The 22,789-nt window shown below is 42.1% G+C and overlaps 1 protein-coding gene across 1 annotated transcript in view; it reads left to right on the top strand.

Annotated features, from left to right (window-relative positions):
* NTNG1 (netrin G1) overlaps positions 1–22,575 on the top strand; it is a 278,672-nt gene extending 256,097 nt beyond the window's left edge. The window contains exon 6 of the mRNA XM_016159798.2: positions 21,084–22,575. Within this exon, the coding sequence (XP_016015284.1) occupies positions 21,084–21,337 (254 nt within the window). The 3' untranslated portion in view covers positions 21,338–22,575. The remainder of the gene's footprint in view (positions 1–21,083) is intronic.
* Positions 22,576–22,789: the final 214 nt, after the last annotated feature.

Raw genomic sequence — 22,789 nt, 5'->3', positions numbered from 1 at the left:
AATATTGCTTAATATTGTGCTTAATTATAACATGCGTGCGTCTCTCAGGTATTCGTGTAATGTTCTAAGAAGCAGATACATATTTTGGGAGGATTATGTAATAATTTTTTTTATTACTTTTTTACAACAGGAAAATCGCAACATTCTTTTGTAAATATTAGTTTGAATCATACGTAAACTGCCGGAATAAATTATGTATATCAGTAGACTTATGAGGATGTGTTCTCCTCCTAAAGTATTAGAAAATTATGACTCTACACTTTGCCATAACGTCTAAGAATCAGAACATTAATTTCTTGGCTTTTTGTATTATGAGAAATATAAGGAACTTTTTCTAAAGTCTTTTTTTTTTTTGCATTTATATATCCCAGACTCTTTAGTTAGAGATATTAGAAAATGAACCTACCCTCAGAACGATCTCTTTTTATCCGTAACATTCTAGGAAATGGCTCAGTTTCCCATTAAAAGTTGATCTCATTTGCTCTAATAGCCCTAGTGCAGATATATTCAATTCTGACATGTTCCGATTTGAAAGGCTGAGAGTGTCATTCACCATATGGCTAATGTCGAATATTAAAAAACACAATACAATAAAAAAGCTAGTTCAAAATCCCCCAACTTTCAATCTATTAGTCAGATTAATGGAGATGACACATTAGTTCCACTGTGACACTTCTCCACTGGCAATCTTGCAAAATTAGGAACCGCCTATCCAGGAGGAGCAAAAGAATACTCTCATTTTAAATTTAACTTCGGCCTATTCTGAAACCAATTAGAGGCGATGAAAGGAGATTTCTAGCCATTATATTCAGCCCAGTAGTCTTCAGGTTCAAAAGGCAAAAAGTAGTTTTTACCATAAACCAAGAGACGAAATTATTTTCAATGTAGGTAATTACCTTGGCTATTACTGAGGTCTCCGCCTTTATTGATCATCTGGCTCTAAACCAAAAAATAGATATCATTTGCGACACAGACAGAAATGAGCAATGTGTCCACAACTTCCTTTTAAAAGACCTGCAAATCCACATATTAACAGTCTTCATGAAACAGTTACTAAATAAATAAATAAATAAATAAATAAATTTTTTTAAAAAATAGCCTTTTTGAAGCTGAATAACTCAAAGGATAAAAATAATCCAAAAACACGTAATCTTTTATCATTACCATTACTGTAGTTACTAATTTCCATATGATGGGTCTTTGCAAAACATTTTTACATGCAAAAAATAAAAATTGGTGGGCCTAATTTATCATTCCAATTTCTGTAGTTTTCCTATATATGGAATCCTGTTTATTGAATATAAACTGCAAGCTAGACATGTTATTCCTTAGTAAGGAATATAATTTAATTTTTACCTAATTTTGTTCTACTTCCTACAATCAAAACAATTTAGGAAATTGGACAGATTGCTGTTAAAGCCGCTTTCAATGCATATGGTTTATTTTATTTACTTTTATCAATCTCCTTTACCTTTGAAAATTGTTGTCATTGGATTGGGTCACACTATCTGTTATTACCTGAAGTGTATCAAGGAGAAAAAAAAAAAAAAAAAGAGCAGTTCATTGCTTTTTCCTCTTTGACAACTTGGCAAAAACTTATAAACATATCGTTCAGGAAGAGAGAGAGAGAAATTGCATTGATTTGATTTGAGTCTTGTGTTTTGTTTTCATAACAGAGAGGCCACTAGCTTCAGGTTATGCTATTCATTCAGCCTCAAAATAGAATACATACTTTCTGAAGGTTCCATTCTCTGTATTCATTGCTCTTAGAGAGGCTTTGAAAATGCCCTTACCAGTAGACAGAGATGTGAGCCTAAAAAAAAAAAAAAAAAGAGAAAGAAAGAAAGAAAAGGGGAGGGTGAGGGCGAGGAAGGAGTAAGAAATAAGAAGTCACCAAGAGGGAAAAAAAAGAAAACTGCATTTTCAACGTGAGGTTATTTCTATTCAAAATTATTCACAGTAAAGGGTCCTGATTCCGTACAGGTAAGGGTGGGCCATCGCATCCCCACCAGTCTCACCTGACAAAATGCATTATGCAGTGAGGCCAGCGGGAAGCCAGCAGGCAAGAGTTCGTTAAAACACCTCTGGAATAGAGCTTGTTTAACCTAGAACCTGGCAGGAAGGAGCTGCTACAATCCGGGGTTTCGAATGCTGAAGAAAAGGGTTCAGATCAGCATTTTAGACACAGCAAATTTGTTGCTTTTGGGTTTACCAGTGGGAGATTTTAAATCACAAACCAGTATCCCCCTCCCTAGCTAGCCGGATGTACATGAGGGCTTGCAAACGGGTCCACAAGTCGAAGTACAATCATGGCTCCGTCTTTTCCGATCTCATTCTTTGCTCTTTTCCGTTTCTTTAAAACATCGAGAGTAGAAAACAGTTTGCTTCGCCAGGAGAGAAAAACCTCAAAACACAATTCCCAGCACGCTGAGACTCGGCTCGGAGTCACAGATGGCTAGTCCCGGTTCTCATCATGACACTCATCTCATGCCCCACTGCCATGCCGCGAAGGCTGGTCCCTGCACGGTGACATCCTGACAGTTCTCCGAGAGCACACCCTCTGGTCGTTAGGAACCCCTTTTAGTGTGACATCTCTCCTTGCTCTTTCACTCAGGAAGAGGTGAGCTGACAGTATTTTATCAGGCACCGCAGATTTTACGAAGTGGAATAACTTTGGCAATTAAATCTCACAAAGAAATCCAATAGTTCCTATTTGGGATATGAAATTATTTCCTCTATGGCCCATGGTTTAATATTGACTTTTTAACGAATATTTATATTCTTAGCATCTTAATTGCACTGCTGGGGAGAAAGATAGTTCTGTTGAAATAATAGCTGTAATTATTTGATAGGTTCTTTTTTATTTTTTTTTTATTTTTTGACAGCAGTACATTCTTCAGCTTTCACTTTTATACCAAACTAGAAAACAGGAGGTAGCCAAGCTGTGGAAACCAATGCTGGAAACTGTCCATCCATCATGAGGAACGATCTTTTCTCTGAGGGGGATTTGCTGCTGGATTGCCAAGTGCATAATATTCTCCTGGAGCAAGGCTGCAGAAGCATGCTGCTGTCACACATCCCTCATGCTATTTGTCTCTGGAGGGCCTGGCAGCCCAGTGCACTGGGGTGCTAATTGTGTTCTACAGTTATCTTCTCATCTTAAAGCCCAGAAGGTCAGAAGAGTTTATCTATTCCTGGCATAGAAAAGCAATTAAAATCTACCCCAATCAGGAGAGCTTCTACAAAATGCTTTATCCCCGCCCATAAATGAAGGCTGCTGGGTGCGACAAGCCTGAGAAGCCTTCTATGTATTCAAGAAACATGTATTGAGCATGAATTCTGAGCCAGGTGCTATTCTGAATACTGAGAATATGATCCTAAGAAGGCACAGTGGTCCCTGCTCTCAGGAGCTCACATGCCAGCGGGAGGCAGATGGGAAAGAAGTAAAGGAATAAACAGTTGACAGTCACCACTTTGGACCGGTAGTCAGCCAAGGTCCTTCTGAGAAGGTAGCATTTCGCCTAAGACCCGAGTGTCAAGGGAGAGCTCGCTGTGGAAAGTTCTGAAGGAAGAGTATTCCAAACAGAGGAAACGCCTCCTGCAAAAACTGGAAGGCAGGAAGGAGCTTGGCCAGTTCAGGAAATGGAAAGAAGCGAGTGTGTCTGCAGCGTGGTGAGCAAGAGGGAAGTGGCCGGAGGTGAGGTAGGAGAGGGAGATAGATAGACATCAGATCTCCAGCCCCTAAAGGCCAGGACAAGAGGTGTAGATTTTATTCTAAGTGCAGGAAACATTAACCAAGGAATGGCATGATGTATGTGTGTGTCTGGGGGTGTGGGGTGGGGGTTGGGGGTACAATTTAAAAGTAATGATTCTGGCTACTCTGTGGATCCTAGAGGGGGCAGTCGGGTGAGGGCAATATTGAACTAACAAGACCACAGTAGTCCAGGTAAGGGGTGTTAGCGGCTTGGACTAGGTTACGTGCAAAACAAGTAATGAAAATGGGTCAATTCAGGACCTGTTGTAGTCTGTGTGTGCCTTCACTGAGAAACTCGGTATTAAATCTGAATGTTGAGGTGGTCTGCAACAGAGATGTGCTTATCCGTTTTTCTCTTGTCCTCACCACATGGATGCCTTGTAATTGACTGGTGCTGGAAACGAGGGACAAAGGAAAAAGAGTAGCAGTCACAGCATTCCAGCATGAGGGCATAGGGCATAGTGATCAGACAGAATAACAAAGTGATTCAGCCCACAGGACTGGGTGGGGTCCCAGCTCTGCCACCCCCAATCTGTGTGACAGTCGGCAAGTTAGTGATCATCCCTGAGTCTAGCTTTCTTTATCTGTAAAACTGTTGGAATGAGCTTACCTACTTTATAAGATTGTTAAAAGGATTAAATAAATCAATGCATGAAAAGCATTTAGAAAAATGTCTGGCACCAACTAAGTCATCAGTAAATAAATGTTAGCTTTTGTTATTATAATTCTGGTTTGACTGAATCCCCTCCCTCCAAAAAGTGATACATATAACAACGTGACATGAAAATTTCTTTTCAGTTACCAAACAAGTAGAGGGACAATTTAGAGAATTATTATTATTAATCTATTTTAAGAAGGGTAAGTAAGGAGGAAAGGAATTAACATTCAAGAATGTTACTTGCCAGATGTTTCCCAGACAATCATCTCTCATTGAGACCTCTCTATCATCAAAATAGTTGCCATTTATTGGTAAGCTCTTTATATGCAGTATCTATTTTCATCTTCAAAAGTATTGTAGCAGGAAAACATGTGCCTGTTTCACAGATGTGGAAGCTGAGGTCCAGAGAGGTTACTTCCCATCAGAATTCCACAACTATTAAGTTGAGAAGCCAAGATTTCCCCCAGCTCTGTATGACTTCATAGTCTTTGCTGTTTCTCTTAAAGAGTAGGTAAGAGATCAAGTGTACCATGCTACTTCCAGAAGTCTCTTAGATTCATCATCAAAGAAGCCAGAATATTAGGTTTCTCTTTTCCTTTTCCTCCATGCCAGTTCAGGTCTTCATTTGTCCCTTGACCTGTTTCTCCAGCCAAGAATGTTCTGCTCACCCAGTTAGCATGTATCGGTAATGCATTTTAATGTCATCGAGCAAGTACCCATCATCATGAATTCATTATGTGCTTCTTAGGAAATAAACTAACAAAGTTTGGAAGTCACTAAAAACCCTTCACTTTTTCCTGTGATCATTCAATCTTTTCTCATTATTCGCACATTCGTGCTCTTGGCACTATAGTTAAGAACCTATTGATGCTAGAATTGTAAAATAAATCTACGTCATGTAGTTTATAACTTGGTCAGACAAATTCATTTATCTTGAAATGTTGGCCTGATTCTTCTTTCCTGACTGAATTTTTGCCATTAACTTTCATCATATTGGTTATGTAATACCAGAAAAAATAATATACAATTTCATTTTTGTTTTTTTACACTTGTTCTCAGAAAATAAGATTGATGAATTTAAAGTAGCAGATGAATAATCCATAATATTAATTAAAACATTTTTAAGTATTTAAGCATTCAATCAAAAGACATCAGAAAATTGTCAAGAACTAAAATATACTTGTGTTTTGCAAGATTTTTTTAAAAAGTTCCCTACCTCGTTTACACAAGGACCCTGATTTGCCCTTAAAAGTCACCTCCATGTGTTCACTAAATTATAGTCCTTACTCACTTTTCATATCATTAGTAACCCTGAAACTTGCCAAATGCCCACAATACATTAAAATGCAAAGTACTCATTTTAGATACATTTTTATTTTGATGGATTTGGGAGATTTGGGGTTATTTGAAATTATAGACTTTCTTCCTAGACTATAAAAAATAAAGTCTAATCATTATTTTGGAACTGTGAGATCAATTAGAAGGCTTCAATATTCAAATTTGAAGTAACAGTCTTACCTTCCACTTAACATCCTTTGAATGATGTGTTTCTTCCCCTCTACTTAACATAAGCAAAGTCATCATTTTTACACATTCAGTGAACCTTTCCTTTCTTTGCAATCTGTGAATAAACTGCACTGCTTTGTCTTGTAAAACCCAGGCCAGCCACAGGCTAGCCTTTAAACTAATGCATTTAAACAATGCAGGTAGCTTTGACGAGCAGAGAGATTTATAACCGCAACATCATTAGCACAAAGGAATTGCCTGATTGAACAGGTCAGAGACCTGCCTGAAACAGATCCTAAAGGGCTGGAGTGATATTCAAAAGATTTGACTAGCTGGAGGCACCCGGTGTAAAAAACAAGCACCGCATGGGAATGAGTGACTTAGACACAGATGAAAGGTTTAATGCAGCTGTGACCAGTAGCAGGAACCCGGGGAAAGAGGGGTAGATGGGAGCAAAGAACTTTAGTTTTAGATTAAACGAGGGGCCTGCGAGGAACAACTGGTACAAACCAATTAGAACCCTGGAAGATAAAACCAGATAAAACGACCCATGTGGGAACACGCAGCATGCCAAGCAGCGCATCTAGTGACAGGAAGTGTGTTCGTTCGAGGCAGGGTCTTAGCTTTGTTTGGCCTTAGGACAAGTCTGAATGGGAATTTGAGGGGTGCAATAGCCTGTTCGCTTTCCTGTACTTTTTTATGAGGAGTGCATAAGATTCGTTCATCCTTCTGATCCTTGGAGTGAAAAAGCCTAGATAGAAGCTAAATCCAAGACAAGTTTTAGTTTGAAAACAGACAGACAGAGCTGGAACCTCTCCCCGACCACCACCTCCTCCCACCCCCCAGGAAGGCAGACAATGCATTTCTGGGCAGGTTTAGGTGGGTATTTCTCTCCCACTCAACTCAAACCCCGGTTTCTACTCCTTTCGGGTCCTCCTTGCCACCTCTCTTCCTATTGCTCTCCTTCTTGCTTCAAAAAAAGAAACAAACAAACAAACAAAAGTTTTAAACGCTACTAAGTTGAGGGAATTTGGAATTCTTAATGAAACTCTGATTAGCTTCAATTATAGTCATAAGAATGATTTAACTCTTACATGATTTTAGAAATAGAGAAATCGCTTGAAAACATCATGGAGAATCTCCTGTTATGTGCCAGAAAATAGAATAAGATGCTTAAAATATAAAGATAATAGAGATGTGTGAGGATACAAAGATGAGATGTCTCCTGCCCTCAAGAGGTAATGCTTGCAGACTGCCCACTCTGCAGGAAGCATTTTGCTGCTCAGTGTGCGCGGTGAGAACGCCCTGCCCTCGGGCTGCTTATGTGCTGGAGCCAAGACAAATACTAGCCGAGGAGACAAAGACGTGCACTTGGAAAAGGAGTGCTCGTTGTAGGCTTCGAAGAGCCAAATGCTACTTACCGTTCGCTGAAGGACTTTATGTCACTCACTGTCGTAATGCCTGGTATGTGTAAATTCATTTAATCTCCATAACGGGCTTATGAGGCGTTAAATCACCTCTACGTTATGAATGAAACAAAGATAGGTTGAGTGATTTGCAGGAGATCACCCAGCTGGTATTTGGTGGGACCGAGATTAAATTGCAGGCTGTCCAGATTATGCCTGTGTTTATGTCTATGTCCGCGCCCAGATCACCTGCCGTAGAGCTTCAAAGACAGGACCCGTGTCTGAAGGCCGGAACAGTCAGGGAGATCTTCCTGGTGAGGATCGTCCAAGACCTGGACCTTCAAGACTGGGTGGGGAGTTTAAGGAAAGACACTCCAGGAGCGGAGACAAGGACTCAGGGGCCGGCATGCGGCAGCTGAGGGAAAGGAAGGGCAGCAAGGACCAGAGGTGCTTTGGGGTCAGAGATGCCTAAGTTCCAGCCCTGCCTCCACCTCACAGCTGCCGGTGGTACCTGGTTAAGATCTACAGGTTCCCCTTGAACTGGAAACTATAACCAAGATGCCCATCCTGCCGGGTTAGTGGAACTGTTCCGCAAGACGGCATGTGCAAAAGCGCCTGGCCTCTTAATTATAACTTAATTTTAAGTGTTTGTGTTCATTTGTTGAAGACAGCGCATAGATTAACCAGGAGTGGGAAGTTTATGTCGGGGAGTAAAAGGAGATGGTGGAGAGATGTTTTTCCCATAGCGGGGGGTTCAGACTACAGAATTCTCAAATCAGCACCGGGGTCATGAGTGAGAGAGTGAGTGAGAGGCATCCTGCAAACGTCTCAAGAAAACTCAATCTGACTATGACACTTCTGTGTAACTTGATTTAGGCGAGAGAGAATAAATAGTGGGAAGGTATTTTAGAAGTAGAAAGGAAGCAATGGATATGGAATATGCGGGATTTTTTCCTAAAAATTTTCATTTATTCATTCATTCAAAAAATGCTCGGATATTCATTGAGTATGTTGTAGGCATTGCACATACAGCAGGGAACAAAACGGTTAAAATTCTTTTCTTCACGGAGCTTATACTCTAGAATAACTCCATATCAGTATAAAAGTACTTATATTCAAAAATAAGAAAAAGAGATGCCGAAGAAAGGGAAACGCGTTAGAACAAGATGTTTTCAAAGCACGTCGTGTGATTTCTCTTTAACCAGCCCACCCAAATCTTATTCATCCCGACTAATCTAACCTTGGTGCGTCTTAGTCTGCTTCAAAGAGAAGCGCTAATGTCTTTTCACTGTGTTTTAAATAATGTTCCCAGCCTCCCAGTTGTATCCAAACCAATTCATAATTTTTGCTTTCTTTCTGTTGCTGGATCTGAAAGCCCCAGAAGGCACAGCTTCCACACACTGCCTGCCTTGCCAGACTCTGATTTGGGTCTTATTAGCTCACCTCTCTCTGGGGACACACCAGCTTTCACAGAAGCCTCAAAATGCCCTTGTCTATGCAAGCAATGACTCCACTGACCCCTTTTCAGGTCATCCACTATGTAGATTTGTTCTCTTTCCTACACCTTTTTCTTAACTATTTAAGAAAAGGTTCCACTGGGTGTTAAGAAAGGATTCTGAGGACCTCTTCCTTCTGCCTCATGTGTGAAGTTTAGTTTTAGTAAAAGGCATATTGCACAGAATTGCTTACCGTTTCTCATGGGCCGGTCTAGCATCTCTGTATCTACCTAAATGTTTTCTTCGTCAAGGGCTTCTATCCATTTTCATTAAAGGAAAATGGACAAATAGATCTTTTCAATAAGTAAACAGTTGTTTTTGCATGTAAGGAACTGTGGATGTGAAAGATGATTTTTTTTGTTCGAATTGAGAAGTATTTATTAAGCACCAATGAAGCTAGAAATTATTAAGGACAAAAGTGAGTTCACAGGAACACATGTGACATGATGTTATATTATCCAATGAGACATAAATACATGAACCTATCAAAATAAGCGCCATCTTTGTGGCCCCTTCGGTCTGTTTATTGTAGGACTTGCCTGGCACTTACAAAGAACTCGATTATAATCATAGAGTTAAATAATCTTTCCTATCCACTATAGCCCTGTGAAATGGCCTCTGCTACAGATGAAGAAATAGAGGCTCAGAAATCCATATCAAAGGGCCATGAGTGGTGATGTCAGTAGCAAACCCAGATTTTAGGCAACACCACAGTGAAAAACAATTAAATACTGAGCTTTGCCTTTCAGGTTTGAGTGTCTTGGGAATTTATCAGTGGGAAAGGCTAGTGTGAGTTGTAGTAGTCGGCATCCGCTTTATTGAGAAGGCTTGCTCGTGGTCTGTCTATAATTGTAACCCCTCTGTCCTTCCCTAACCTCATCAGCACGGTTTAGATCACCCACTATGGTCTCCGGGAGCAAATACATTTTTGAAAATTAGCAGTCATTTTTACTTGCAGCTTGGCATCTCTAAATGACCATGTCATCATTTTGCACATTCTCCTGATTCTGTAATGTTGTTTTCCTCACCTTGAATTTATTGACACCAATTCATTTTGTCTTGACATTGGCATCAACAAGGAAATGGCTTTGTTTCATCCTGACATTATAAAATCACCTCCCAAGACTTGGTTTGACATTGTCAGTAGGTGGTTATGGTGACAGCAAGGCCACGGCAGACAAGAGTGAATTACAGTGATTCCCAGGGGGCAAAAAATCATTAAGAAAAGTTACTGCTGTGTGATTTCAGTAGCTATTTTTCATACTTAAATATCCCTGCTATTTAAAAATCCTAAGAGGGCTTAAACCATATTTAGAACACTCCTGCCAAGTACATATAGAAAAAAAATAAGTCTCTAAGGAGACATTTGGCTATAGCTTGACAAACAGGAACCTCAAATTATATTTTAGCTTTACAAAGTGCTCAAAACATTCAACTTTTATCTCAAAAAAAAAAAAGAGCACATGTGAATTAATGACACAATTATCTCCTTTCGGCCTCAAATACTTAGATTTCTTAATGCTGAATATTGAAGGCCTGTAGTATTGCTCCACCTCTCCCTCAGAAGGTAGACTATTTTGCAGATTTGTCTCCAGCACGGAACAAGGCTGTGGATTGTCCTTCATGATCCTCATGTCATTTCAAAGAACACCAAATCCTTTTACTTGCATCCTGTGTGCCCACGATGGTCTGTCACCTCCATCTCAGTAACAATTTAATTAGTCACCTTCCAATTCAAAAAAGAAAAAAGTCACGAAGTTTCTTCAGGGCCATGTCTTGTTCACCATCATATGACCAGCAATGCTAAGATGATGCTAAAGCTGATACATCTTTGCCTAATGAAGGGAATGCTTCTGATCTCTTAGCTCACCCAGCCACCCTCACGTCTTCCCCTCTCTCTATCCCTTCCCCAGCATATGTCATACCATTGAAGGAAGAAGCCCAAAACAAGTCATTCTTTTCTGCTAAGGTTCTCCATTATGAAAGCACGTATGGGGAGCCCTGACGAATCATGGCGTACAAATCTTACATGGGTCCCTAGTTCACTTTCTCTCCTGTTCTTTGCCAAATATTTTACCCCTCCCTTCTCCCTTCATGATCTCATCTTATCTCTGCCTTATTATGCTCAGCGGATACCCTTACCTTGTACTTCCCGATAACTAAAACGAGGCCATTGGGAAGAAGTTCTTTCCACTTCCTGCTCTTCAACCTATAAGCTTTATATCCAGCTGTAGCAATACCTGTCTATCTGTCATCTATCTATATCTGTCTGTCTTATCTATCATTTATCTACTAATATATCCACCATTCAGAAAGAGGCAGAGAACAAAGGAAAATTTAATTTCTTCTGTAGTATTTATTGGGCATCTGTTCAGTGCCAGGGATGATGCTAAATATTCACCATGAACAGGTCACGGATATGGTGCAGACATGAACAAACAAGTAGAGCAGGTACGAGTCTCTCACTAATCTAAGTTGCATGAAACATGTTTTCTTTAAGCTAAATCTGACTGTGTGCCCCTCTGCCGAAAAGGTGGTGTGAAATTCAATCACAGTCATCCTTGTGGCCTGACGTTCAAGTGCAAAAGTGTCTCCCCATTTTGCGTCAGTCCGCCCGAGTTAACGACGACATGGCCCTCAGGCTCTGTACCCCTTCGGCTCAGGAGGCTGCTTCCATCCACTTGAAGCTGCGCAGTCTTTGTCCCTGTGCCCAGGGACAATCTTATGATGATGGGATCGTGTAGGAACTCTTACATCTTTCCTGAGATAATTTTTGTAACTATTTTAGATAATTGGTAGTTCGAACATATATATTGATAACACAAATTCTGAAATATGGCAAAATTTGATCACACGATTCATGTCTTAACCAAATCACCTTTATTATCTCAGTAAAAGATACTTTTATATTCTCAGATAGCAATTCTTTTTTAGGAACATTTTTAAGATCATCAAAGGACTATATATTTATTCTAAGTAATTTGGAAAGAATGAAAAGTATAAAGACAAAAATTAAAATTATTAAAATTGCCCGCCCTCCTACCAGCCAGAGATAAACAATGGTCCATCCCATTCTGGGACAATTTGTCACGGTACTTTTGCTGAGGTTTATCTTATATAAGGTATATGGAGAGGTACCTGTCTGTACTCATGGCGGTCATACTGGATAAGCATTGAACTGCTTTTCCTCCTGACACGAAGTCGTGTACTTTGAAAGGATGGTTTATACCCCGCTGTGCGTCACCATTGTGTGTGACCATGCCTCCCAATGAACGCCATCTTTCACCTTGGGCAATGGAGGGGAGGTCGCACCTTTTTATTAAACTAGACGAGTGCATTTTCTGAACCAGATGAGAAACTCTGTGACTTCTCTGCAACGTTTTTATGAGCACCTTGCCTGTATCTGTGTCTGAAGGTGTTGACCTAAATAGGATTTCAATACATCATTAATGATCGCTTTGGGAAAGGTGCCCAGCCTTCGGCTTGTAGGATTTTCAGTGAATTAATTCTTTCTCAGCATCAGCAGAGGCTCTTTTCAGGTTGCAAAAGCTGTAAACTTTGGAAGTGTTTGGGCAGTGCCTCTCGCTCCTGCATGGGAGTCACCTGTTGTCTCTCTCACGCCAGCGGGGTGACTGCGTAGGCTCTATCGAAATGAACGTCTCTTTTGAATGGTGTTTTGAGCAGTATTTCCTTTGATTAGACAAGTGCAAGTGTCACTCCCACAATCGGTGCTTTGATATTAGAGGAATAAGAGTAGAAAGGCTATTCTCTAATGTCAGGACCTGCTAGGCCCGATTATACAGATGTGTGTCTGACAGCCCAGCTGACGGCTTCCACATTACTTCATGCAGAGCCCTTCAGCTCTGCTCCTTGGCCTCATTGCACTAAAACCAAGTAGGCTGGATGCTGTCACGCAAGGATCATGCCACCAGCACCACTGTCCCCAGATGGCTACAGACACTGACAGGAATGGAGATTGAGAGCAGGGAAGTGAGGATGTTTCTACTTGATGCCCCACCCCATCTCAATCTAGACACTGTTTGCATCTAACTATCCCCAGCCTCCATCGCAGAAGCCAAAGGTAGGCTGTGCGGCGGTAGAAGCAGGTCGATGGACTCCAGCTCAGCCCCTCCCTGCTGTACTGAAAATACACCTCTGTATTCTGATTGGCACAGGAGAATGCACATTGAATGAGAATATGCAAGTCGCCTTTGAGAAAACGGTCACTGCCAGTCCAAGCCGACCTTGCGAGGCTTTGTGGCGAACACAGCGGTTGAAAACAAATATTCAAGAGCTGCACACTTGACCCCCCGGTCTTTCAAGATTCATACTCACAGAGGACTGTCTTTGAGGGAGGACATTTGCTTCCTTTTCCACTTTAAGTACGTTGAATTGGATAGGCAGTGATGACTTTGTTATTTTGACAGAGATGGGAATAAGGACCCCACTCTTCCATCACGGGCTTCCAGCGCCAGGGGGCACTGAGGGAGGTATCAACGGAGTATACTTAGGTTGTGTTTTATATTTTTCGAAGCACCTCCACATCATTCACCTTGAAGCTTCCAACGACCGTGAGGTGGGTGGATAGGACAAGTGTTATTACCCTTGCTTTAGAAGTGAGGAAAGAGGGGCACAAAGAGGTTAAACGATTTTCCCAAGTTCACGCAGCCCATTAACCGCAGAGACCAGACCTGAATCACAAGTTCTTCCCATCAGCCCACCCCCTCAGGCTGTCAGTACGAGTGAGGGGGAAAACTGTCCCTGTTCCACGGGGCACCATGGAAGACCGATGGGCAAAACCAGGATGCATAAGATTAGACAAAAAGCCCTACAGCCATCAAGTGTTTGATCAAAAAGAGGAGGAGTTTCTCACTCTTTGCCTTTGAAGAAGATAGGCCTTCCATGAAAAAATATTCATGCAAATTATAAAGCTCGAGAACACTTTACAAATACCCACTTCAGAGTCTTCCCTCAACCTTCTAGTTGTCACTAGAATGTAAGCCCCACAGGAGCAGCTGTATTGTCGATCTGTCTCACACGACGTGCCCATTTCCTAGAACGGGGGCTGGAAGATGGATAGATGGAGGGATCGATGTCACCAAGTGGTTTCATGGTATGTCCAAGGCCTTACAGCAAAGTGATGGCTGGTCAACTAGAACTCACATTTCATGACTCCACTGTACCACATCACCGATCATGGCCAGATGTAAGTGAGAAAAGATGGGAAAAAATGCAATTAGCATACTTAGAATTCCTCCAAAGGCCATTAGACATCAGTCCGTAAAGTTTCTTCCATACCCCAGGAGCTAACCCGTAGGTTCATTTTATATCTTCCATCTCCCAACTTAGTAAAACAGCCGCCAAGGCTGAATAAATGGGTCATAATCCCAGCTTTTTATCTCCTTGTCACAAACTCTCAAACGCCTAAATCAGAACTGAATGCTGCACACATGCCTTTGTTATTAGCCTATTTGGTGGAGGTTATTCATTCTCTGACGCTTCTTTGAAAAGGACGGGAACAATTTGGAACACCGTTCCCTCAGCATCCTGGGCTTGTTTCAGGTGGTGAAGGTAGAGGTCACTTTATTAATGCAACCATCAAGGAAGGCTGTCATGGTAACGTATTGCATCAGTTCCTTGAAGTGCAGAAGACAAAGCCAAAAAGAGAAACTTTCAAGTCTATAAATGCAGACCGAGCATTGCTCAAGCGTAGCAGCTCATTGACAAGGCAAACCTAAATATATAGCTTTTAACAAGACCCAAACAGAGAAAAGAAAACTTTCTTTTGGTCAAGTAATGGGTCATCATGACCATAACAGGAATAACCAACCCTTCAGGTTGCAAAGGTAAAGAAGACCAGAACAAGTAGCAGCACTAAGTCCTGGCTGATGCCCCTTTGAGCACACGCCCCCCAGCGCTTCTCTGGGTCTGCTTTTCGATACCTTCCAGAAAGCACTAATAGAGAGCAAAGGAATCAAAGTCTCGTAATTCACATTTTGACAGTAGATTGCAGTTTGGAAAGAGCAAATGGGTAAGACAATCAAGAATCCTATAAAAAATCAGGTTAAAGAATGGAAGAGTTTAGCTACGTGACTCTCATCATCCAAACTACAAGTAAAAAGAAGCGAAAGAGAGAAGGAGAAATGCTGCTCGCTCCCATTCTTTCACTGTGAAGATTTTATGGACTCATAGGAATTGTGGGAGCTTATTTATCTACTGTTGTGACTTGCTTCCTGAAGCTGTGATCAGAGTTATTATAACACCTTGCTGGTTTCAGCCTACCCATCAGGATCCCACACTTCATCTTTTAGCCACATGACTCTGTCACATTCATACCATAACCTGATCCTTTCAGAGGCCACAGATTATTTTGGTCCCTCCATTTGGAAGCATTCTTAATATGGAAACATCAGGGGGCTCTATGTTGTGATATTAGATACACTGTAAGTGAATTATTTTCATCAATAGTAAAATGACCCTTCAGAATATAGTCAAGCTATTATTAAAGTAGTATTATCTAGGGATCATACTCTGTCATTAAAAAGAATTGTGTCTAGCAAATAATTTGCATCCATTACTGGATCGAGTATCATATAAGGGATTTAAAAATAAACCTTCCATGTTTACTGAGATAGCACCCTCCTAGACTATCAATAACAATGAGGAAAGAATCAGGACATTCTTAATGTAAATACTTTATAAAATAAGTTCAGAGTTTTCAGTTAAATGCAGAGCCACACAGGCGGGCAACAAGGAAAGAGAGTGCTAACTGCAAGGTGCATGTTGGATAGAAAGTCATCCCTAGTTGGGTTTTTGATCTACAGCTATGTGCAAGATGACATGGAGGAGAGGCCAGGATTGTGAGTGAGTGTTTATCTTCTTGGCAGTTCTGTCAGCTAGTGGCGGATGCCCGAAATCCTGTGTTTGTTGACTGGAACTCTGATGTTAGTGCAAGAGAGTGCCGTGACTAAGTAGCTGTGTCTTCTCCGTCCCAGGAAGAGGAAGCAAGGGCAGACAACACGTCTACCGCTCCCAAACCAGGCCTTCGGTATTTTTGGTTATATTTCACGTCTGCGTCAAATGTGGTAGAACTAGAAGATGTGAGACTTGGTGCTACTCGCAAGACCTCGCCTCGTCACGCTGAGGTGTGACAGCAGAGCAGCGGGTCAACACGACTGAAATGGACTGAGGGTCTGTGGAAGACTTACTTCCGTTATTTGAGGAGCAGAGAATGCAGCCCCGTGCACCACCGTTTCCTGCGTTGCTCCTGACTGGGAGGCATGGATTCTAGCTCTACTTCTACCCTACGTTACTTTCGGTTTTCTCATCTAGAGTTTCTCAATGTTCCTCAAGTGCTGATTTTACTCTTTCTATCAGAGCAAAGGCCTGACACCCTGAGTCAGGACTTCATCATTTTACCGCCAGCGTTAATTGAGGAGTCAGTCTTTGTTGTGGAGGGATGTCCTGTGCATTGTGGGATATTTAGCAGCATCTCTGCCCTTTACCCACTAGAGGTCAGTAGCATGCTCTCTCTGGAGTTGTGACAACCTAAAGAAGTTCTCCAGATATTGTCGAATGTCCCCTGGAAGGCAAAAATCATGTCCTGTTGAAAACCAGTACTTTAGTCTGACAACCGAAAACCTCTATTAAATGGTAATTCCTCAAATTTCTCCAATCTTTTTATTGATTACTTCAAAATCCCTCGGTCAGTTTCAATCAAGAACATGCAATGCTTATTTTGCATATTTCCTTTGCCCAATTCAAAGTGCCCTTCCTCTCATACTCTCCCAGTCCGTCTGTTTATTCCTAGACACAGTCAGCTGCAACAGGAAGACTTCTATGATTAATTTTATACCTTCATATGATCACTGCATTTTGTTGACATTTCTTCTCAGCACACTGCACGGTCTTCATTTCTTTTCCTATGGTTTAAGCATATTCTTCAGTGTTCTATCTCCAGTCTGCATTTCTACTTAATCTATATTCTTCCAGGATACGGTCTTCTATTCCCTAGTCCCTTTACCCTTTGTAACGATGGCCACCATCAACCCTGCTCCAAATCTGTATCTCCTGGGTGACCTGTCTCCTGCACCTTTAACCAGTTTTCCTGCTAATAACAAGACTCCTGCAGAAAAACCAACAGACCTCCAAGGTCGATAGGTCCAGAAAAGAGTTCATTTTCTTCCTTTACCAAATTCTTCCTCCAATCTTCTTTTCTTAATAAATTACATTGTGATGCATCCAAATACCAAAAACGGAAACCGCAGAATCTCTCTTACCTAGGTCTGTGTCTTCTCTCTCCATTGCTCTAACTAAGCCTAAACCCATTCTATTGAATTATCGGGTCTCCTTGCCCCCAGTCTGGTTTTTCCTCTGGTCTAGCCTCACCCTTTAGAGCACCACTCTGCAGCCAGGTCTCTGACAGCTTCCCATTGCCTGTTACGCAAACTCCACAGAGTTACGTAGAACCTTCGCAACCAGCCACAGCCTGTCTTTCCAGGCTCCGTTTTACCTTTGTACATCTATCATTCTAGCCATGCCAGTCAATTCATCATTCACTAACGCGCTCCGTGTGTCTCTCACTCGGGCTCCAGTGAGAAAAGTGAAATCACACTAGGTATTTTAGCAAAGAGAATTTATTAAAGGGAATGGTTAAAGCAGGTGTTTTCAAATTTAAAAATAAGAGTCCACTGAAGTAATTCCGAGATAGTAACTGTGTAAGCAGTAAGCAGCTATGACTCTTGGGCTGAGGGAATACAGGGATGGGGTTACTAGAAACAAAACCTTGGAGGAGAGACCTCACAGACCAGGGACCTGTACCTCTGAGGAAGGGTCATGCCAGGCTGCAGCTAGTGCCTCTGACATGCTGCGTGGGGGCCCCTTGGAACTGGGGCTCAAACCTCCAGAGAAGGAATGCTGCCAGGTTGGTGCAGGAACCTCCAGGGGCGATACGAAGCTGGTTCTGAAGAAGCCGAGCCTTGGAAAAACCAGATGCAGCTGTTGGGATGAAGGGCCTTTGCTGGGGCGATAGTGTTAGCAAGAGCCATGAAACGAAAAAGGAAATCTCTTCTTCCTTCTCCCTCTTTCTCTGCTCCCTCTGGTGTTCGTTCCCAGTGGGTAGAAGCCAGGGGTCAGCTTGCAGGGTTCCAGCCTCAACATCAGAAGAAAGGGTGGACTTAGAGTTGAGGAACGATTGCTTAATAACCAGCACGATGCTCTTCATGTCTCCTTGCCTTTACTCATTCACTTTCTCCAGCCATAATGCTCTTTCTACTAATATCTGTCTGAGGCATGCCTCTGTTCAAATACAATCCCCTTACTCTAATCTCCCCCCAAGTAATTATTTACACCAACATCTGAGTTCTTCTGGCTGTTTGCAAATACTTCCTTTATAGGCCTTTTTTTTTTATTATTGTGTCATAATTAATTCTGTACATGTTCGTTTGTTTGTCTGTTTTCTGCCAAACTGTGAGCTCCTGTAGGGCAGGTAGCTTTACAACCATAAAATCGAGCCTGGCACACAAAAGATATACTGGTTGAGTGGAATGGATGGAATTGATGTGAGCATTTTAATGAAATAAATATTAGGTCATTTCTTGTATGTATTTTATCTTCCCAACCAGATTTGAACTCCATAAGAACAGAGATCACGCTTCAGATTTGTTTTATTTCTTTGTATCACTTAGTACAGGTTTCATATGCTGAAGAAGAGCTCAAATGATCATTGTTAACCGCCTAGTTTATTCATTAAGCACCACAGTTTTGGTTCAAAGTGACACGAAGATGGAGCATAAGTTTATGAACAGGGGGCAAGATCTGTAGTTAGGTTTAGATGTGTTCGCGGCACGTGATCCCAGCAGAGTATTCTGTGCATGTGGTCGAATTCTGTGTCTGTCGCAAGGATAACATAACCAAGAGATCAGGTCTTGGAGGAATTCTACAGTAACGAAACATATTTTAGGGTTTTTTTTTTTGTCACCCATTTGTCTCTTATAGAAAATATATTCTCCTGATCCATAAGGTTACATCTGTTCCTTGTGTATTTATTAAATTTCTCGCTATCATCAACATCAACCAGTAGATTATTTAAATGTAGGAAAGGTATCGAATCTTAACTTAATCACCAACTTTTTGAAAAAAAGAAAGCTCTGTTCAACAACTGATTTACATTCAGGTCCAAGAAGAAGCAAAAATAGCTTTTTTTTTTTTTTTTTTTTAAGGGGAGTGATATTTAATTAACTATTGATTTCTTCTCAATTATTCAAGGCAAGCAATTATCGATATTGATGGAATAGATATTTCCCTACCTCCGGTGCCCAAATGAAAGGAAATATCCCATTCAGCAATCTGCTGCCTGGGACAAGAAATGCTGAGAATCTTTAACTTAAAATGGAAACAGTTATTTGGATCTGTTTATTCCATGTTGCCCCAATTAAACAGATATTTCCTGAAGTGTAAGCAAAACAAAATCCTGAAAACCCATGTATGCTTTTCAAATTAACAGCAACCTAAAAGGGGGGGAGGGGCACTTGTCCATGATCTAAATACTCTGCATTAGTAGACCGGGCCTCCTGTCTACAGCTCTAGACATTTTTAACCCGTACTGATAAAATACTATAATTCGGGTCTAATGCTCATGGTTTCTTAACTGCCCAATGAGAGACCGCTTATGTAATCATTAGCTATATCATTTATAGCTGGAATACTGTGTCATATATCAAGATTTAGAGCTTGAAGGATTTAATGGGCCTCAATCGTCACTTCTAACATTTATAAATAGCAAGTGTGGGCACATTTGAAAAATAGACCAATACTTTACACAGCCGTGTTAGAAGTCACCAAGGAATCGTTGTGGAAGGTGGCAAAACAGGGCCCTTTTTAGGCCACTTTGTTATTAATTCTGTGAGCATCCGCCACACCATTCTTTCTCTGCTCATTTGCACACAGAGCGTTAGCATGTTTGTGTTTAAGAAGCTTCTTTTGAAAGAGACTGACTTCTGGACAAGAGTAATGGACAAGGCAACATTATTGAATTAGTACTTGGGAGATTTTTTTTAAAGCTTTGCACTTGTGTGTGTGTGTGTGTGTGTGTGCATGTGTGCATGTGTGTGTGATTCATGTGGTACCCCTGAGGAAATCTGACCACAGCATTTTAAAAAATGAAAAATGTTATAATTTGTAAAAAGCTTCTTTTTCTGCTCTGCCCCCACCGCCCCTCCCAGAGTGAGTCTACACACTAAGTGCTTCAGCAGCATATGTCGCTGGGAAGTGCTCTCGGCTCCTTTACTCTGTGTTGTTTTAATTTCCCTGGGTTCTATTTAACATTCTGCTAAATCAGTGAAACCTTGATTATCTCAAAGAATAGGAAACAGGGAATTAATGAGGACCACCAGAATTGGGGGGGAGGGGGAGCGGATAAGAAATTATTAGAGATGAAAGTTACATGACAGGGACCCCGAATGAATTTCAGTCTCCGGAATTGCTTGTCTTGGTTTATTCAAACGAATGATGTGAATTGATGGACGGAGTGAAATTTTGGTAATCAGGGTTTCACCATTGCATCTACTTCCCAAATTGACAAGAAAATAATAGTCCTAATAGGAGGTCAGGGGCAAAAGTGACTGCTCTTCCTCACACTCCTCCATTAAAACAGCTTTCTCTCTTCCGCTCTGGCTGCCGCCCGCCTGGAGCATGCTGCCTGTCCCCATCCGGTCCCCTCCATCCCCATGCTTCCTCGCTGGCTCCTGTCTGCTTGCATGCAGCGGCTGGAATCACCTGCAGGGGGGGTGTGGCACCTCTTAGAGGTTCTCGGGTCATTTCAGCAATGCTGCTTTGCATCATAATTACCATCACCTGGCTTTAAAGCTCTGCATTCTTGTATCGGGCACTTGTCCTTTAAAAACCTAGGAGGTCCTCACAGGTCTCAGTTCCATGAAGAGAAGCTACCTCCACACCAGGAGTATTATGTTACTTTGTATTCGATAGCCTGAAATGGACAATGATAACATCCCAGACTGCAGCACAAAATCTATATGAAAAGAACTAATGTGATGAAAACAAAGGCAGCAAACTACATTTGTTTGGAAATTGGAGTCCCGTGCTTAGTTTGTGGCAGGGAGGGGCGAGCGCAAGATCGATAGAGATCTTTTTTTTTTTTAAGCTGAAAACATGATGTACCAGATGAACTTAAATTGATTCCGCTTCTCCTCCCCGCGCCCCGCCCCTCCCCCCTCCCCCCTCGCCCCCCGCCCCCCGTTCTGCAGCGAACGTCTGCGACAACGAGCTCCTGCACTGCCAGAACGGAGGGACGTGTCACAACAACGTGCGCTGCCTGTGCCCGGCCGCCTACACGGGCATCCTGTGCGAGAAGCTTCGCTGCGAGGAGGCGGGCAGCTGCGGCTCCGACTCCGGCCAGGGGGCGTCCCCGCGGGGCCACCCGGCGCTGCTGCTGCTGCTGCTGCCGCTGCCGCCGCTGCTGACCGCTCTGCTGGCGACAGCCAGCCCCCTGGGGTTCTAGGCGGCGGCCGCGGCCGCCACGCGGGCCTGGGCCGTGGGGAAGCAAAGGCGACGCGAGCCTCTGCAGCTCACACAGGGAACGCGCCCTCCGACACCCCCACCCAAACAGTGTGCGACGACGAAGGCCTGACTGAACTAAGCCATATTTATCAGCCGTGGACAGCACATCCGAGTCAAGACTGTTAATTTCTGACTCCAGAGGAGTTGGCAGCTGTTGATAATATCACTGCAGATCACATCGCCAGCTGCAGAGCTTATCGCCTCTTGGTAAGGCTGCGTGCGACAGCCCCCCAAACAGGAAAGACAAAAAGAAAGAAAGAAAGAAAGAAAAAGAAATCAACCAACCTAAAAACATTTGCTACTCTTCCGCAGTGGCTCCAGTACCAGTTGGCCCAGTGCGTGGACCAACCAACCAGGAGGCTGTCGCTGGCAGTGCTTCGTGGGTATAAGGACATCCGTTTGAGCTGCCGTATTGGCCTGCTTCAGTCCCCGAGTCCCTTCTGACCTGTGCTTTAGTGAACGTTGCTCTGTAACCCTTGTTGGTTGAAAGATTTCTTTGTCCGATGTTAGTAACGCACACGTGTAACAGCCCCCTCCAGAGGCGCAAGCCAGTCGTACCCCGCATAATGCTAGCAGCGCCGAGTCATCCCAGCCAGAGCGAGCACACATCCACTGTCCAAGAGCAGCACAGGAAAAAAAGAAAGTGTATCTATCCTTTTGTATTCAAATGAAGTTATTTTTCTTGAAATACTGTAATATGTAGATTTTTTGTATTCTTGCCAATTTGTGTTACCAGACAATCTGTTCATGTATCTAACTCGAATCAGCAGAGACTGACATTTTACTTTGTCCTCTTTCGTTCTGTTTTGTTTCATTGTGCAGAGATCTCTCTGTAAGGGCAATGAGCGTGCTGGCATCAAAGAATATCAGTTTACATATATAACAAGTGTAATAAGATTCCACCAAAGGACATTCTAAGTGTTTTTTTCTTGTTGCTTTAACACTGGAAGATTTAAAGAATAAAAATTCCTGCATAAATGATTTCAGGAATCTGTATTGCAATTTCTTAAGATGAAAGGAACAGCCACCGAGCAGTGTCACACTCACTTTACTGATTTCCATGTGGACGGAATACATTCAGCTGACGAATTTGGTACCCAGGAAGATGGAATGATGTTCAGTAGCTTGGACGACTTCTGCAAAATATGAGACTATTTCCACTTGGGAAAATTATAACAGAAAAAAAAAATCTAAGTGATTGCCAAGATTATGCCAAAGCCTGTTGGCAGAGTATTAAGAGACTTTTATTTTTAAGTCATGCTATTTTCACAGATTGATATGATCGTGTGACTAGGGATGCTGATCTATGTATCTTTCCAAATACAGTGTTTACATGGAGAATCACAAGAGGCAACCTGGGGAAACCAGGGAAGTCGCAGGGAAAATGAACGAT

Source organism: Rousettus aegyptiacus, unplaced genomic scaffold, assembly GCF_014176215.1.
Source record: "Rousettus aegyptiacus isolate mRouAeg1 unplaced genomic scaffold, mRouAeg1.p scaffold_m13_p_17, whole genome shotgun sequence".
Lineage (NCBI taxonomy): Eukaryota > Metazoa > Chordata > Mammalia > Chiroptera > Pteropodidae > Rousettus > Rousettus aegyptiacus.
This window is presented reverse-complemented; position numbering and strand designations above follow the sequence as displayed.